The sequence below is a fragment of the Borostomias antarcticus genome (assembly GCF_949987555.1).
Source record: "Borostomias antarcticus genome assembly, chromosome: 33".
Classification (NCBI taxonomy): domain Eukaryota; kingdom Metazoa; phylum Chordata; class Actinopteri; order Stomiiformes; family Stomiidae; genus Borostomias; species Borostomias antarcticus.
Genome location: NC_140266.1, coordinates 2447745 through 2466847, shown reverse-complemented (window position 1 = coordinate 2466847; position 19103 = coordinate 2447745). Strand labels below are relative to the sequence as shown.

General features: G+C 46.8%; 1 protein-coding gene across 2 annotated transcripts in view; it reads right to left on the bottom strand.

The window, feature by feature from the left end:
- Positions 1-18772, bottom strand: part of ralgapb (Ral GTPase activating protein non-catalytic subunit beta) — a 28016-nt gene extending 9244 nt beyond the window's left edge. The window contains exons 1-20 of one of the 2 annotated variants that reach the window (XM_084460649.1): positions 18640-18772; positions 16578-16776; positions 14551-14753; positions 14228-14394; positions 13315-13501; positions 12605-12736; positions 12169-12347; positions 11000-11047; positions 10315-10362; positions 9797-9844; positions 8714-8865; positions 8258-8474; positions 6358-6559; positions 5685-5852; positions 5247-5361; positions 4387-4534; positions 4096-4160; positions 3464-3602; positions 1871-2004; positions 631-813 (exon numbers count right to left, since the gene is read on the bottom strand). In XM_084460649.1, coding sequence (XP_084316775.1) covers positions 631-813; positions 1871-2004; positions 3464-3602; positions 4096-4160; positions 4387-4534; positions 5247-5361; positions 5685-5852; positions 6358-6559; positions 8258-8474; positions 8714-8865; positions 9797-9844; positions 10315-10362; positions 11000-11047; positions 12169-12347; positions 12605-12736; positions 13315-13501; positions 14228-14394; positions 14551-14753; positions 16578-16742 — 2700 coding nt within the window. In that variant the 5' untranslated portion in view covers positions 16743-16776; positions 18640-18772. Of the gene's footprint in view, positions 1-630; positions 814-1870; positions 2005-3463; positions 3603-4095; positions 4161-4386; positions 4535-5246; positions 5362-5684; positions 5853-6357; positions 6560-8257; positions 8475-8713; positions 8866-9796; positions 9845-10314; positions 10363-10951; positions 11048-12168; positions 12348-12604; positions 12737-13314; positions 13502-14227; positions 14395-14550; positions 14754-16577; positions 16777-18639 lie in introns of both variants that reach the window. The other variant, XM_084460648.1, reaches the window with a different exon arrangement.
- Positions 18773-19103: the final 331 nt, after the last annotated feature.

Here is a 19103-nt window from a genome sequence, read left to right as displayed (position 1 = left end):
GCTCAGCCGATCCGGAAGAGAGGGCCAGCTACCTGACTCTCTCAAGCCCGTGACCCGTGACTCCAGATGGGGTCGCTGTAGAGTGCTGGACCCTTGCGCCGACATTAAACTAACTGCCCTCGGGGGCGGCGGCCCGATATGCCACTCCCCTGGCTGTATTGGGATCTGGCGAGACCAGGGCGCGAACCCCGTGAATCTGCAGGTGGGACCCTGACGTTTAGACGAGGGTTGCAAATTTCAAGGAATTTCATTAATCGATAACTGTTAACCTTAACAAACAACAGTCGATTAATTGATAAGAATGTCCCGCGCCGGACTGCGCTTTGCACGCTTCATTTTTGTGTCGTCTTCCGCTGTGTCTTTGAAATTTGTGCAGTCAGACCTTAAATCATGATTACATTTCACGCAACTCCCGTTGATAACGTTCGTTCAAAAACAAAAAAGCTCCATTCCATTAACAAACAATTAATCGAGTAACCAAATCTTAAATGAAAATTCTTATCGGCAATTAATCGCTAGTCGATTAACTGTTAACATCCCTAGTTCAGACCGACCCTCTAGGAGTGTACGGTACGGTACTGTCGTTAGTCCGGAGGGTGGATGTGGCGTGGCGCCGGCGGCGCTAGCTACCTTCTCGTTGAGCATGTCCGGGTGCTCCGTGAGCCACACGCACAGGCACTGGAAGGCGGCCACGATCATGGAGTGCAGGTCCCTGGAGTGGAGCGGCGCCGGCCGGCTGCACTGGTACACGATGTAGCCGCACACGGAGCTGACCGCGCGCTTGCGGTCCGCCGACTCCACGCTGGCGCGCACCTGGGGAGGGAGGGGGGGGGGGGGGGCACGCTGAGTCATAACGTGGCAGACTGGCAGGAGCAGTGGGAGGATCTACAGTTGGTATAAGCGTTCGGTTTTTACGCCCCCAGCCTTTGGAATACCCTGCCAGAAAGCCTAAGAGTGGCTGAAACTGCAGGAACTTTTAAGCGAGATCTTAATCTTAACTTTTTAATCTCGCTTTTATGTAGTTTTACTCAATTTTAATATTCTTTTATTCTCTTTATTTTTTTTAATATTTTTTTTACAGTTTCCTATTTTCTATTTCTCTTTTACCAGACACAGTATGTTCCATCCTGTTCTTTTTTCTTATTTTACTTTTCTTAATACCAACAAATAAACTAAGTTTTTATTTATTCTGTAAAACACCGTGCTGTCCAGTATGAACATGTGCTATATAAATAACATCTGCTTGTACAGTATGAACATGTGCTATATAAATAACATCTGCTTGTACAGTATGAACATGTGCTATATAAATAACATCTGCTTGTACAGTATGAACATGTGCTATATAAATAACATCTGCTTGTACAGTATGAACATGTGCTGTATAAATAACATCTGCTTGTACAGTATGAACATGTGCTATATAAATAACATCTGCTTGTACAGTATGAACATGTGCTATATAAATAACATCTGCTTGTACAGTATGAACATGTGCTATATAAATAACATCTGCTTGTACGGTATGAACATGTGCTATATAAATAACATCTGCTTGTACAGTATGAACATGTGCTATATAAATAACATCTGCTTGTACAGTATGAACACGTGCTACATAAATAACATCTGCTTGTACAGTATGAACATGTGCTACATAAATAAAATGGACTTTGACTACCACTCCAGGGAGATGCACAGGGCGGAGTTTCCCAGAGGCATCGTAGCGCTACGTTCATCGTAAGCTATGGCGTTCATCATAGCGCTACGATGAACGTAGCGCTACGATGCCTCTGGGAAACTCAGCCCAGGTCTGTACATGTCTATACATCACGCCTGGGTCAGGGGGTCAGTGTGAGTGGTACTCTACCTTGGCCAGGCCGGCCAGCAGCTCCAGCGCGGCCAGGGAGATGCTCATGTCGGACCGCCACTGGGAGTTGAGCCTCTGGGTCACCAGGTGGATGCTCCGGATCAACAGGCCGGCGGCGGTGTCTGTATGGAGAGCTACGGATATGACCCCTCCCCCGACGACAAGGCCACACAAACACACCACAACACACGACGACACACCGCACAACGACACACACCACAAGCATAGCAGAGAGAGAGAGAGAGAGAGAGAGAGAGAGAGAGAGAGAGAGAGAGAGGGCTGGGGTTAGTAACTAGGCTACTGCCAGGCAGAGCACATCCAGTAAGCATCAGACTCCACACAAACACACACAAGTCAGCATGTAGGCGTCGCTGAAGTGTCTCACGTCAACAAAACGGCCGCATGTCAGCGTTAGGCTCGTTGTTCAGACGCGTACGTCAAACGCGTCAAAGGGCGGATAATGCGCGACATGTCAGCCGAAGTTTCCGTCGTTTCACATGCGAGTGTTGCTCGTCTTTTCAGACTAAACCTCTGAAAAGTCAGCGTTACGGTTACACAAGGCGGAGCCCGCACTAGTCATCAGCTCAGAAAAGTCAATCTATTGTGTTGAAACCAAATCTATTGTATTGATTCAGCAGGTACAGTCTGGGTACAGTTCCGGCTCAATTTGAAAATGTCATGCATGAACTCACAACATGCTCACGTGCATGCGGTTAACGCCAGAGTCACATTGCAACACAGAGAGAAGTGCAACTGTTGTAAAAGACAACAATAGAAGTGTGTGTGTTTTTCTATTGTCATGTACAGTATGGGTATAGAAAGTAGGACTTAAACGGCACTGCATCACTGCAAATATGAAAGTGGAAAGAGATTTCCGGTTCATTAGAAGCACCTTTACCGAATGTGAGACATGCTCTTTATAACAAGCATGACTGCCAGATGTGGAAAAGGTTAAGAGAGAGTGTCAATAACCAAACATCCACATGATCAAACTTCATACCCTGTGTTAATCAGCTTTTAGCTGACCTAAGATAAAATGGCATATTGAAACATGTAGGCAAGTGGTAGCGGATGAGGCAAATGATTTGATTACAATTAGGGCTGTGCAATAAAATCGCAATACGTCGTAATCTTTTTTTCCACGATTTTCTGTGGTACTGTTTCAATACAGTAAAAAAAAACTTTTTTTGCACAAGGAAAATATACAGAAGACACAGAATAGATAGAGAAAATGAAGGATAGAATTCAGTCAGACACATTATTCATGTTTTAAACGGATTTAAAATGTCCTTACATTCCCTCCGCCCTCAAGATCACACAGCGGGGGATGGAATTGTATTTTCAGCTGCATTTTTTAATTTTCAGTAAATCATGCAGAGTATCGCAACGTATCGCAATGTGTATTATATCGTATCGCAATGTATCGTGATACGCATCGTATCGTGTGGTCCGTGCCAATGCCCAGCCCTGATTACAATTAATTACAATGTTGGCTTTGGTACTTCGAACATCTTAAGTGCTGCCTAAAACCCAGTTGGTTGTCATGGTGATGGACGGAGGACGCGTCCTCAGAACGTGTCCTCTGAGCCTCACCGTAGTCCCGGAGGAGCGCCTGGGCCGGTCTCTCGCTGTCGGGCGTGGTGGCCTCGGAGCTGGCCCCGCTGGCGTTGCTGATGCCGCTGTTGTTCCTGCTGTGGCTCTTGGACAGGGAGTGGCTGCCGTCCGCGCTGCCCTGTGGGTAGGGGACCCGACGGACCACAGCAGAACACGGGAGATCCCGCGGCCATCGGCCTTAGAAACATGGCTCCCCTCTGACTCTCTCTCTCTCTCCCTCGCCTCCTGCAACTTTTGCGCTAAACCGACTCTGTGCTGACTGTTTATAGTCCAACTACTTTTTGCACTATATTTGTATCACTGCACTTTACGAGTTCTGTCATGCACTGTCCTGTCCTGTCCTGTCCTTGCACTTGTCCGCTGTTGCTTTGTTGTAATAAAAAAAAAAGAAAAAAAAAAATGTAAAAAGAAAAAAAAAAAGAAAAAAGGAAAATGTAAAAAAAAAAAAAAAATCCTACGGTATGCATGTAAAAGTACAATGGCAATAAACTAATTCTGGTTCAGATTCTGAGAGAAGCGTGAGGAGGGCGGAGGTCTATTTGGACGTCAGCCTTCTGACACGAGCCTGAAAAACCCCTAACACCTGGGTCTGGATACGAGCCGGGACTTACCAGCTCGGCCTGAGCTCCGATAGACTCCAGGAGGGCGGAGTCCTGGACGATGTTCAGCATTGCGCCTGCGGTAGAAAACAACATGACCGTTTGGTTCATCGAAAGTTCAATCTGCGGGTACCACAACGGGCTGACGACCCGGAAGAAAAGCCAGGGATATTCCAGGCTGTGTGAGACTAGACTAAAGCTCATATACTACATAGAAATGTGATGTGCAGAACAGACACGCTGCCTTTGTAGCGTGCAGTATACAGCTGTATCGTAGTTCTAGAATGTGCCTTCTAGACTGACCCAGGATCATCTGAGTGTTGATGGGGTCCGTCTCCGTCTGCAGCGCTCCGATCAGGATGTTGACCAGGCGCAGTTTCAGGGACAGGAAGGTCACGGCCTTGTCGTGGAGGGAGTTGTCGTCGTTGCTGAACTTGCCTTCCAAGAGAACCTGGAAAACACGAAATGTGGAGATTTACCCCAAAACATTTACACCTTCAATAACTGCAATTAGCTCAGGTTGTAGGGGAGATGGAACTAGATGCGCTGGTGTTTTGGTTGTGCGCTGTGCTCCCCCCCCAAGGCTGTGTTCTTTCCCCTGTACACGAACACTGGCACCTCCAGCCACCGGTCTGTCAAGCTCCTGACGTTTGCGGACGACACCACCCTCATCGGACTCGTCCCCGAGGGTGACGAGTCCCCCTACAGGTGGGAGATCGACCGGCTGCTGTCCTGGTGCGGCCAAAACAACCTGGAGCTCAACGCTCTCAAGACTGTGGAGATGATTCTAGAACTTTAGAAAGAACCCGTCCCTCCAGCCGCGAGAGAAAAAGACAAGGCCAGACTGCAGCGCGTCATCCGCTCTGACCTCATCCCTCCCTACAGGACCTGCACGCCTTCAGGACCCTAAAACGGGCCAGAAAGATCGTGACTGACCCCTCCCATCCCAGACACGGTCTCTTTGACCCACTCCCCTCTGGCAGGAGACTGTCGTCCATCAGGACAGGGTCCATGCGCCACAAAAACAAAACAAAAACAGCCTCTTCCCCCCACGGCCATCACTCATCAACACGGCTCGTGTCCTTATCAAACCTCATCGTTCCGCCACTTGAATATCCCATTGATTGCTTCGTCTACGTGAATGGGCCAGATTGACAGGTTACCTCGGATCTGACGCTGCCAAAGTGGTGTGGCAGTGGCAGCATGGACAGCAGGATGTTGATGGAGGCTCGTCTGAGCTCTGTGGGGTTGACATAGCTCTTAAACTTGGACAGCTCCCTGGAGGGGAGAGAGAGAGAGAGAGAGAGAGAGAGAGAGACAGAGAGAGAGAGAGAGATAAAGAAAGAGAGAAAGATAAAGAAAGAGAGAGAAAGAGAGAGAGATAGAGAGAGAGAGAGAGAGATGGAGAGAGAGAGAGAACGAGAGAGAGAAAGAGAGAGAATGAGCAAGAGAGAGAGAGAGAGAGAGAGAGAGAGAATGATTGTAATTGTTTTTGTGTTTGTCATGATGTTCAGTTTACAACGGAGCCATCAACACAAGCTGGGCTCAACTACGCGGTCAACGCCCCCGTTGGCCTCCTCAGACAAACAGCGTTGACTCACCGGTCAGGGAGGATGTTCTCCAAGGCGGATATGAAGTAGGGTACGACCACGTTGATGCCCTTCAGGTCTGAGCAGAACAGGGCAGAGGAGTTGAGAATGATGCTGGCTAGAACCGGTCTGCAGATAAAGTCTGAGATCTGGAGACCCTGGATCAGAACCATGTAGAACCTACCGGAACAAGGGTCAGTAAGAGTGCATCACCAAAAACGTTGTTGAACTTGTGGCACCAGTGAGTGAATTTCACTGGACTACTAGACTGTTAACGACATTCTCATATATCCTGCTAATATTAGTTATTGAATGAAGTTAAAGGTACCCAATGAAACGTGAATCAAAACAATCCGTTCTTTGTTTATTTTCGAAATTCCTCGATTATATGCTTCCTTGTAGTCTAATGAACATGTTGAATCACTTGGATGTCTTTCCTACCTTGTAATTTCAACGCAAAATGATATTTAGCTAATGTTTTGAAAACAACAAAGATGTGTGAAACGTCACTATTATGTGCTTCGCGTATTGACGCAATTACGCGATTTTCGGGGACCACCTTCTCAAATTTGCCCTAGAGCGCATACTAGTGGTCAAAAACTACACTGGGTACCTTTAATCATCTTCCCAAAACAAAATGTCCCTCTCGTCCATTCTGGTGCGTGACTGTGTGTTTGCTGTTCACCTGGACAGGTAGACCGGCAGGATCTCCTCCCCCGTCTTCTTGCTGCAGAAGATCCTACAGAGGGTCCCGCACGCCTCGGCCCGGCCCGCCTCGTAGTTGTCGGGGAACTCGTTGGCGTCGAACATGGGGTTGGACACCATGGTGTCGGTGGACAACTGAGAGCCCTTCCTCCTCAGCTCCACCCCGGCCTGGGTGGCCAGGGCTGGGAGGGAGGGAGGAGAGAGGAGGAGGAGGGAGAGAGGGAGGAGAGGGTGGGGAAGGGGAGGAAGGAGGTCATAAGCGTGACATATTCAAGCAGAGTTTTTCACAGAAAAGAATATGAAAGAAAAGTAGCACATTCATCTAGTTGGACCTCAAGTGGGTGTCACCGTCTAAAGATGCTACGGCGCATTGAGCAAAATAATATTCTGCAAGATGTCAAGATAACAAAAAGACTTGACTAATAAGACAATTTGAGAGTTCTTTGGTTTCCTGCTAGTGTGTTAGTGTAATACAGTATAATAAAAAGGAGTATACAGTATTTACTTCCAAGGCCAATTGTGTTACATTTACCAGGCCTACTCATGTTCTTAACTGGTAGCATTCTGACAGCTGTTTTCATGTGATGTCCCACTCTAGGGGTCGGGAGACGCAGCAATGGCAACGCTCCTGTTCAGTCCAATTTGATTTAAGAGCAATTAGGATTTGGGGAAATTCCCGAGGTGTTCAGACTTCAGCAGGGTGTTCAGGCTAAAGAGTTGTGTCCAACAAAGACACTAGAAATCCCCCTGTGTGCTTAATGAGCCAGATAAACGTACGCCCTGTTCCAGGACTGTGGTGTATGTCACCTCCTTTCCAAATTCACATGAGGCAGCAGAGGAGGACACGGCTGACACACACCAGACGAGACACCGACGACATGCAAGTCTCGATTTAGGCTACAAACAGACTCAAAGGAAAACGGGGAGCGAACCAAGCTGCTGAACTCAGGGAGAAACGGAGAGGCTTCGAGTTTCTGTGGAAAATAATTCGGTATGACATCTTCTACGGGTTAAAATGACGTGATCCAAAGCTGAAGGCAGCATAGCAGGTCAGTTTGATCACAGGCACGACAAGCTTTAGGGTTGAACATCTTCTGAATCCCATACCAACCCTTCATCCCCTAACTGCCCTCATGTTGGTGTTTCTGAGCAAGGCGTAAGAAATATGAGGGGACTTCCACCTGGCCTATCAGAGAGAGCGATTTATAGAATGTTTACTCCAGAAAGAGCCCTTCAGCGATAGGCTATATTAGCTCACAGGGGGAGGGGTTAGGGGTCAGTGTGGAATTCAGCATCCCTCTCCCACCCATAAAAGGGAACACTTTCGTTCCCCAGGAATCAAGGCAAAAACAACAAATCAGTTTAAAAGATAACGGAAAACCAAGCGCAGATAGGCCTAGGCGAACATAAAAGATATTTGACTGCGTGATAAAGCTAGAGGTAAGCTCATATTCCTACTTACAAGATTTATAAGAAAGGAGAATTTGGAAAAATGTAGCTGCAAGATAACAGAAATAAAATGGGAACAAATCAAAGAACAGTTGTGATAGACATGCCTAGTGTTTCTGATTGGGCATTTTTGTTTTCAGGACTTTTTTTTCATGGTTGAATTTCTCCATGTACTCAGTTACAGTATAAAGAAATTAGTAGACATAATATAAAATTTAGTTACAGACAACTATCATGCATTTATGGTAACAAAACCCAAACGTGAGCCAAAGTACCACCGGTTGTCGGAGATAAACTCGACAGATATCAACTTAGCCGATCGGATCTTTTGAAATGTCACAATCTTGCAGGTAGGAAAATTTTAGATTAACCCCCCAAAAATTGGATAAAAAATTCCCGGTAATCCAACCCTGGTTGACCTCTGACCTTACCAGTCATACTGCTGTCGCGGCTCAGCCCCGTGTGCAGCTTGCAGTGCACCAGGGCGGCGTCAAACAGCCACTGGCCAAAAAGGTCGAGGACGCTGTTGACCTTCGGCCTGGTGGAGGCGGGCAGGGGGCGTGGCTCGGAGCTGGTCTGGTTCGGGCTGGACAGAGGGGAGGTGGACGACGGCTGATGGGACACTTTGGATTGGTGTGCTGTGCTCACCTGGATAAGGGTGTGTGTGGGGGGGGGGGTGGGGGGTGATCAAGAAAAGCTCTACTTAGAAGAAAGGAAGTCAACGTTAAGATGGGATGTTCATAGGCCACTTTCTTGGTAATATTACTTAATAAATTCAAGATGTTTCTGTTATAAAGTGGTGTGAATTTAAGAAAAGACTGTTAAAGAAAATACAGTAACATGGACCTAAAGTGTCTCTGGTGCACTTGGGTGAGGTAGGAACCTACTGTGGAGGCTTTGCTGGTGGTCTTGGTCACGCCTGTGGGTTTGTGTCTCCGGCTGTGAGGGGGCGTGGTGTTGGTGGTGGTCGGGGGAGGCGGCATGCTCAGTCTGTTGACGGGGGTGGGCGGGGCACTGTCAGAGCGGGGGCGGGAAATACCTGAGGGACAAAAAACAGAAGGGAGAGTGGGGAAATGAGACGACGGGGTCGCTGCGCTGCGATTGGCCGAGATCTGACGGTCCGATTAGATTCCCCGAATCATATCTTTTCACTGTTATCGGAAGCGATGCGGCCTCGCTGGAGATCAGTGTGTGGAAGTTGAATTAATTCCGACGGTTAAAGCGAAAACACCAGGGACCAATCAAGTCCCGTGTCCCCATCACCCAATTTCTGGTTAAAAGCACCACTTCCTGGATGTTAGTACAGTATCATCAACAATCCGGCTCCTCATTTGCATTTAACCCTTTGACAATCCCCCCACCCCCCCCCCCCAAAAAAAAAACAAAAAAAAAACTAAAAATACACAAACTTGATGTGATGTGGGGGCCTTCTTCCTGGGTACAGTTACAGAGGCGGAATAATACAGTAAGGCACATTGACACTAAACAGTCTGAAGGTGGTTGGAAAGCACCATGACCAATTCAGAAGGCACCCAGCGGAGGCCCATGCATATCTGCTGCACACGCTGGCACAGGAGACGCAGGCGTTGATTGGGTGAGTGTAAATCCCCACAGATCAAAACTTAACACCAGTTTTTGTGATTCCAGAATTCGAACAACCGTGTGCAGTAGGCTACATCCCACAAATTGCAATGCTTGCTGAAAAATGCAATTATATATATATATATATACAGTATATATAAAATAAAGAATAAGAATTACGCTAAAACGGACAACAAAACTGCTGCACGACTCTTCAAATACCACTTCTTTTACAGGGCTTAAAGTGCTTATGATTCAATTTCTTTTCTACACAGCAGCTTGATGGCATGCAATAGCATCTCCACACAATCATGTTTTTGCCAACCCCAGCAAATCCACAAATATGCATTCAGCTCCCTTATAATTTGGTCGGAAGCGTATGAGAGTACCATAGGAAGGGAGGAGTTCGCGGAAATTGTTCCTAGACACCGCGACACCTGAAAGATGGAGAGTTAAAGCACAGCCTGAAATGTCACACAACGACCACGGCGAAATGTAATACCTTGGTTATACTGGTAGACACCGCCATCAATCAAAACACAGAATCACACAGCTTCGCTGCACATCGTTCTTACACATTGGCTTGTGAGTAACATGTTCTCTGGATGTCCCTGAAGATTGGATTGTCAAGACCGTACGATTGGAACCGATTTCCCCATTTGTCCTACACCCACACACCCCTATTGTGTGAGCAATCAGGTTTGTTGTGAACATAAACAATATGTGGGTCTTGCCCGTCACAGATAATTAGCCTAAGCCTTGTTCTTGACTAAAAAAACACGCTCTTTGAAGGATTTCCATTGAATTTGCTTTCTAGTCTAGAATTAGTCGCAATATGGGTCCAGGACCAGAATCACTACCATGTTAGTTTTTATTGACTTGATTTGTTTAGTTCGGTTTCGAATACCTAATGAGGGAAGCCTGTCTCGTATATAGTGCCTATGGACTGTCACTCCTGAGGAACAGAAGACAGAATAGTGCCATTTGTTAGGAAAACACACAGAAGAAAAGAATAAATTAGCAGGTATATGTCAATCTCACAGTTTTGGTCAATGCTCAATCTATAACATTTTGGGGATTTTTTTTGTTCTGAACAAATGACTGGTTACTGTTGAGGTAACATACTGTACCGTGCGTAGTAATGCAGCAGCGTCTGTTTCCGTCTGCATGCGCGTGTCACTAAGCTTTGTGAGATATGGCAGCCCTGGGCTGTTTACACTGTGACAGGTACTAATGCTTACTGTACACCGACAGACAGGGAGGTCTCTGCTAGATGTCAATGCCTTTACAAACATAGTAGACAGTTGTTAGAAGGTCATAAGGCAGCTGGGGAATATATAATGAACCCAGCTCTGGTTTTTGTTTTAAGAGGCCCGGGAGGCACACTGAGACAGCTTTGTGGACCAATATATAAACAAAATCGATAAAACCAAAAGGTAGCTTGTAACTAGACCTGGAATTAGATCAGAATTCTGTATGGTGAAATCTGATGCTTCTACACTTGCGTGATCAGTTTAAAAACATCTCGGTGTATGTTTTTTTACCGGTTGGGGTGGCAATCTCTGCCTCATACAGTTTAGTCTTATGAACGCCGATAGAGGGCAGTGTTTCTCGCATCTCTCTCTTTGCCATCGCAACACCTAGAGAGAAAGAAACATGTTCAAGATTCCATTAAATAAGCAATGGAAACAAAACAGTACATGAAAATACAGGAGCAGTAGCCACCGTTAAAGATGGTTCTCAAAGCTGCTGCAGGCTAGGATCAGGATCTGTTAGCGCAGAGCTAGTCTCGCGATACCAGACGACCAGAAATCTCCGCGTACCAATTGTGTGGGGATTTCTAGATTCAGAGAGAAGAAGAAAAACTTTTTTGCACATCTGCATGGGCAGGTGCGTAGGAGAAACTCACAAGGAGTGAATAAAGAAAGAAGCTCCCACACACTGTTCTCTTCACAAGCAGCAATTTTAATGAGCAACGTTTTGGCACTAGGCCATCGTCACGTTCAAATGTGAATCTGACGATGGCCCAGTGCTGTAACGTTGTTCGTTAAAATTGCTGCAAGTAAAGAGGACAGCGTGAGGGAGCTTTTTTCTTTATTAGGGATTTCTATGTTCAAAATAGTTGCCAAGAACCGCCGCTTGCAAACCTCCACCTACTGCTGTGGATTGGTTCGAACCTGAACAAGCCTAACCCCTTAAGAATTTGGATTGGTTCAAACCTGAACACGCCTACGCCCTAAAGACTTTGGATTGGTTCAAACCTGAACAAACCTACACCTACTGCTTTGGATTGGTTCAAACCTAAACAAACCTACACCTACTGCTTTGGATTGGTTCAAACCTGAACAAACCTACACCTACTGCTTTGGATTGGTTCAAGCCTGAGCAAACCTATGCCCTAAAGACTTGGATTGGTTCAAACCTGAGCAAACCTACACCTACTGCTTTGGATTGGTTCAAACCTGAACAAACCTACACCCTAAAGACTTTGGATTGGTTCAAACCTGAGCAAACATATGCCCTAAAGACTTTGGATTTGTTCTGCAATGCAGGTTTTATTTCCACCCAGTTTTAGCAACGGAAGCTGGGAGAATGTCCTTAGTCTCTAGTTGAGCAAAGCGTTTATAGACTGACTTGTGAGTCTATAAACCTTCACTCCCCATGTCCTGTCAACAGGTGGTAAAACTCCGTAAATCAGAGGTGGGGCGATTGTCCTAGGTGTCCCAGACAGTCTGCAGGCTGGGCAGTGTGTCCTCCTTACCCAGAAAGGCATCGACCAGGCAGCTGATCCCCCTCATGGCCCTGAAGAAGATCTGGGGCAGCTGTTTGAGGCAGGGGTGCTGGATGACCTCCTGGGGAACACCGTTCACCCCCAGCAGCTGCTCCTGGAACTTTGGTGTGGAGCTGACGATCACAGGGTTGCTCAGGTCCACCGGGTTACTGCGGCGCACACAGACAGAGGGAGGGAGGGACAGAGTGCCTTCATATGGAATATGGTAGAGTAGCAAGTGTTGTATATTTCATCTGAGCCTGCGTAGAGTAGCTAGCTAACCATGTTGTATGTTTCACCTGAGCATGTGTAGAGTAGCTAGCTAGCTAGCCGTTGACCTCTCACCTGAGCATTATAGAGTAGCTAGCTAGCTGTTGACCTCTCACCTGAGCATTATAGAGTAGCTAGCTAGCTGTTGACCTCTCACCTGAGCATGTGAAGGAAGCGGAACCAGGTCTGAGCCACGCAGTCGTTGTCCATCTCTGCTGGGATCAGGCCGGCGTCTTCCTCGGGAACTTTGAACGGTGGGAAAGACGGACCGTAGGTGAACCGGAGCAATCTAAAACAAAAAAAGCAAACAAACCAGAAAGGTTTTCTAGGGTTCCTCAAGAACTAATTGGTTGGCTGTTTATAATTCATCAAACTGCTATCGCACATAAGTGTCCTGTTATGGGTACAGTGTTAGGCTGACTATATATTAAAATCTCCCAACGGCAGCTCTTCCCCCATTTGGATTAGGGGATGGTACACTGCGCTATACTGTGGCCTGTATGCAAATGAGGTGACTGTATAACTCAGGAGGTAGAGCGGGTCGTCCAATGATCGTAGGGTGATGCATCTGTAAGCGCGGTCCATTTACCATCTGTAAGCACGGTCCATTTACCATTCTTTACCATTTACCGATAGACCCAGGACTAGGTGGCGGGACTACATCTCCGCACTGGCCTGTGAGCGGCTAAAGATTCCCCAGGCAGAGCTGGTTGATGCTGCTAGGGAAAGGGATGTCTGGGGCCCCCTGCTGGAACTGCTGCCTCTGCGACCCGACCCCGGATAAGCGGATGAAGATGGATGGATGGAGGGACCATACTGAACATCCTTCCCGTGCTCGTGATGTGAACTGCGGGAGGCGGCCTCTACCTGGAGGTGAGGGCGGCGATGACCTTGCTCCACTGCTCCACCACGGGCGGGTGGTGTCTCCAGTTGGCCAGCATCTCTCTGGCCGTCTTCCAGTAGGGCGGCGTGGGGAAGCAGCGCGCGCACGCCAGGAACCACACCTCGAACAGCACGCTGATCAGCTTCTCGGCCAGCTTCTCTGCTATCCCGCCTAAACAGAGGGGGGGGGGGGGGGGGGGGAGAGAAGCGGTGAGCAGTTAAAATTGGCATTTTCAACCAATAGTTTTCTGTTTGAGTATGCATATTAATTTACATTTGAGTCATTTATCTATTTTAGATGCTTTTATCCAATGCAATAAGTACATTTTGTATAGAGTAAATGAACTGACTGCACAACGCAGTTGTATCATCGCTAGTAAAGAGCAGGTGACATTCACATTGCTCTCCTCAGCAGAAGGCGCCTGTCCGAATTGCAGTAATGAAAAGGACTGTGCACATCACCATTAATACTTCCTGTAAATAACTAGCCAGGAGGAACTACCATTCAGCCTGCTTTGTTAGCGTTGCTGTTTAACGGGAAGTTGAGTCTGACAGTCAGAAAAAAAACAAACATACAACAACAAATAAACAACAACTAAAGATCCATCACTGGCATCTACTTCTGGACCAATGTTTTGCATTATCAGGGTAATGATAATAGAATGATAATTCATTCCAACGGCTTGGCTCCACTGGGTCCATCAGCGTCAACCAGCAACCGTCACACGCTAGGCAAATGAATCCATTGTCATTAACGACAGCGGCTCCACTGCAGCCGTTGCGTCGCGTTCGACGCCGGCGTCTGACGTTAAGAGCCGAGGGGGAGCCGAGGGGGGACGCTGACGGCCGCGGGGGAGCCGAGGGGGGACGCTGACGCTCCCCCCGAGGTGTGACTGACCTCCCACGGTGGGCGGGGCCAGCAGGGTGTCGTTGATTCGCAGGAGGAAGAGTAGCAGCACCTCCCAGGTCTCTCTCGCCATGCTACCCGACTCCCTGGCCAGCTTCTGCACTGCCGTCAGCACCTGCTGGCACAGCCGGAAGTGCATGGGGCTGTAGTGCTCTGGTCTGCACGAGGAAAAAAAGAGACAGCAAAATAATGAGGATGCTGGGTCATTCCATTAATCGATCCCGTCTAGAAATACGGGTGAAACGACTGCGATATCAATCCACCGACTAGGAGAGGTCAGGCGGAGTGCGGTGTGAGCGAGCGGTCAAGTCTACCTGGGGAGGAAGAGGTTGTGGAGGTGTTTGAGGATGGTCTGGATGTAGAGATTGGGCTCCTTGACGATGGGCTGAGGGATGGAGTCTCGCGGGGAGATGAGCGCCGTGATCCAGTCCGTGTACACGTCCACACAGAGCTTGACCGTGTCCCCGTCCAGGGGGAGTGTCAGCCCGTAGCACAGCACCTCCATCGTCCACTTCACCTGCAATCACGTACGGTAAACGTGCTGCGTTCAAACACTCGCAATGTGATAGCTTTTCATGGGATCTGACTTTTAAACGGTCCTATTGTAACAGTGTAAGAAAAGGCCTATCTCTGGATAGTTAGGCCTAGTCTACAGTACTGTATACAGCATGGTGATATAGGATAACTATCTTCATTTAAAGAGGCCAGTTTGAAGTCAATCACTCCTGGCCCACGCAGGCTACTTCCAATGTGAGAAAATACATACAAAGGTCATTGTCAAGGTCAATGTAGGTCTGCTGGCTACTCCCGGTCAACTACCAGAGGCTAAAACAAACCCCCTATCAAAGCCAGGCTAATAAAGAGTACAGTACAACGAGTACAGTACAACTCCAGCAAGCTAGGACTGAACCAAAGCCATGCATAAGGAGTTTATCTGGAGAACTAAAATGAGCTATAAAGACATTTGGGGGCATGGGTGTGTGCATTCTTTGGCCGATGGCATTCTTTTTTTTCTTCCTTCGGCTGGCGCTTAGTAAAAAAAACAGCCTTATCTTAGAGTTCAGGCCAGGAGAGCTCAAGGAGCTGACCGCCGGGCGGAGGAACGCTGGTCAATAGAATTTCGGGGCCAAACGCCCAGGAGGATACGCAGGAAATCCTCTCAATGTTATCAAGCAGCACAGGGGCCAGGGTCTCGGCCCGGGACCACACAAACACGGGGAAGTGAGCACATTTTCCACACACCACACGAAAGGGGTCCACAGAAACACATGCAAGGCTGAGGACTGTTTTTACTAAGCAAGCAGAGTGGTCGATTGAGTGTGAGAGAGAGAGAGAGAGAGAGAGAGAGAGAGAGAGAGAGAGAAAGAGAGGGGGGGGGGGTGAGTGAAAGAGAGAAGTGATAAGAAAGTAACAGAACGAAGAGGTGGTGTTGTGCCTGGGCTAGTGGTGTATTTCAATCATGCGCGGCAAAAGAAAACATTCCATTTGCCAGAGGCCATAGAGGTGAGCAGGTGACTGTTCGGCCTCGGTCGTTTTCTAAAAATACGGGACTAACAAAAGCCCGTGAAAGGCACTGGAGTTACACATGATTTGCGGAAATAGGCAAAACAATGGCAGATGGAAAGGTTTCCTCCCTTTGATTCCACATACTGACAGGGGACTTCCCTTAGAGTAATGCCACATCAAAATTGGACAGGTCTTAATGTAAAGTTAAAGAAAAATAAAGGCTTGAGTCCATTGGAAGACGACTTATCAGGCTTATAGTTGGGCCTATATTCAAAACAGGTCAGTGAAAGAAGGCGAATCAGAGGCTGACCCAAGAGAGGTCTAGTGGCTGTGGCCGGGACCAGGGATTGTTGGACTTGGTTCCTGTCCACAACCAACACTGCATCTAGCCTTCGCCGTGGACTGCTAAATGCATGAAGGTTGGACAGAAATGGACAGTTGGCCTGGCTAATTTTACATGTACCATCTCCAGGGTATCTGCAGGTTTCAGCAAGAAAAATTTAAGACTGTTAAAGACCTTTTTAATGACACTTGGAATGCAATTTAAGACCACATTGACAAACAATAATATTTTTTTAAATTGCATTCCAAGTGAGACCTCATGCCCAAGAGCTGTTGATATATTTTAAGAGTAGAATCTGCAGATTACAACACTTGAGTATTTGAAACAGATTTGATCATGATACATTTTGGTGAACAATATTATATTATCTCACAAACAATGTTTTGACCGACCAAAAGGGGATCCTCGCATTTCTACAGTATGCATTTGAATAAGATTAATTGCACCTCCAGCAGGTCATAGAGGCTAGAGGGTTGATCCGTTCTTCCTTACCTCTTTGTCTGTCTTGAGCAGGCTGTCAGCAGAGGGGATGCCCAGGGGTCGGACCACGGCGTTGGCCACATCACGCCCCACTGCTGGAGGGTAGGAGTGCAAGACACTCAGGTGACCTTGGTCACTTTGGACCACCAGGTGCAGAGACCTCCACTCTGAATACATGGTGGCGTTGATGTCTACTGTGTCCAATCGCTACCTGCACAGGGAGAGGCAGAGCATGAGAGAAGTGAGCATGGACAGTTTGAAGACACCTGAGAGTCAACACTGAGTGACACAACTTATAGGCCTAGCTAATCATTCAAAAAAGGTGTTCACACACCAATCTGTGAAGCCCGCCTTCCTGCTGAAGTAAGGAGCTAGCTCCCAACTCAAGGTATTGATGAGAGGAGAGTTTTAAGACAGTTTACAAAATATTACTAAGACTGAGGTGACATTACAACAAGAAGAGCAACATTTCCTGCTGACATTTCCCAAGCTGACCCTGCTGACACTGAACAGAACTAGACTAGACTATATAGACTAGACTATAGATATATCTCCACCACCATGATCTGAAGGGAATGATCTTATATCCGCAGAACATTACAGGTGCCAAGCAATGGTGGATATGATTGGTCTGCTGTTAAAAGGTCATATTTGAATGTAACAGCAAGCAAAAATAGCAATGAAATGCATAAAGTGGGTTGGTTACATGAACTGGTTTAGCCTTCTTTTTCTATGCCCAAAAAAAGAGAGTCTGGTAAAGCCTCCTGTCTGTAGCTATACTGTCTCTACCTAGCTAGCTAGCTACAGACGGTGGAAAGGCGATGACAGCGAGGCTTTTGGAGGTCAGCAGCAAATGCTAACTTATGGTGCATTCGTTTGTGGTCGGAGGTGGCAAGTCGCAAGTGGGAAAATACCTACCTCCCACCTGTGTGCATTCGAGCTATATACCATTATATCACAGTTACCTAGTTATATCTATATACCATTATATCACAGTCACCTAGTTATATCTATATACCATTATCACAGTTACCTAGTTATATCTATATACCATTATATCACAGTTACCTAGTTATATCTATATACCATTATATCACAGTTACCTAGTTATATCTATATACCATTATATCACAGTTACCTAGTTATATCTATATACCATTATATCACAGTTACCTAGTTATACCTATATACCATTATATCACAGTTACCTAGTTATATCTATATACCATTATATCACAGTTACCTAGTTATATCTATATACCATTATATCACAGTTACCTAGTTATATCTATATACCATTATATCACAGTTACCTAGTTATATCTATATACCATTATATCACAGTTACCTAGTTATATCTATATACCATTATATCACAGTTACCTAGTTATATCTATATACCATTATATCAGTTACCTAGTTATATATATATACCATTATATCACAGTTACCTAGTTATATCTATATATCATTATATCACAGTTACCTAGTTATATCTATATACCATTATATCACAGTTATCTAGTTATATCTATATACCATTATATCACAGTTACCTAGTTATATCTAGTGCATTCGAGCAACTGGGGGCTGAGAAACATCCGAATTTGCGACGAGGAAGTGCGAGTTCATGCGGTGTTTTATTTAATCATTCCTAGCAAGTCGCAATTTACCACCTCCCAGTTATAAACGAACGCACCATAACTAGCTAGCTGTCAACTCTTTCTTTCCTAGTGGCTAGCTAGCAAACTGACAGCTAGTTACTAGTAGTGACTAACGTTAGCTACCGAAATAAGTCAAATGTCTCTGTTGTGGTTAGTAGCATCCAGATCTAACAGGCCAGTCTGGTCGGAAGGGAGTGTTCAAAAAAACTAACGTTAGCTTAGCTTGCTAGCTAGATATAGGCTAAGTAGCTAGGCAACGTTAGCTAGCATAGGGCTAGCTACCTAGAGCTAGCTATCAAGTTGGCTCAGTCTCGTTCAGGTCAAGAACACAAGACAGTGAAACACAAGCGAGTAGAGGGTTAGCTAGTGCTCTTCTAGGTGGGTAGCTGTGGATGTGGGTTGTGATTTACCTGTCAGAGGAGAAGACTCATATCAACCGTCTGTTAAACAGAGGACTCAGAAGTAGAAGCGGGGAAGATATTGCAGAACCATCTTTGATGCAAATCCAGTGTCATGCAAAAGCATTCCGCAGGGAAGTCAATCGTCATCCGGTTGACAACGCTCACCCTCCCTCCCTCTCTCTCCCTCTCTCTCTCTCTCTCTCTCTCTCTCTCTCTCTCTCCCCCTCCCTCTCTCTCTCTCTCTCTCTCTCTCTCTCTCTCTCTCCCTCCCTCTCTCTCTCTCTCTCTCTCTCTCTCTCCCTCCCTCTCTCTCTCTCTCTCTCTCTCTCTCTCTCTCTCTCTCCTCACCCTCCCTCCCTCCCTCTCCTCACCCCTCCCTCCCTCCCTCTCTCTCCTCACCCCTCCCTCCCTCTCCCTCCCTCCCTCTCCTCACCCTCCCTCTCTCCCTCTCCTCACCCTCCCTCCCTCTCTCT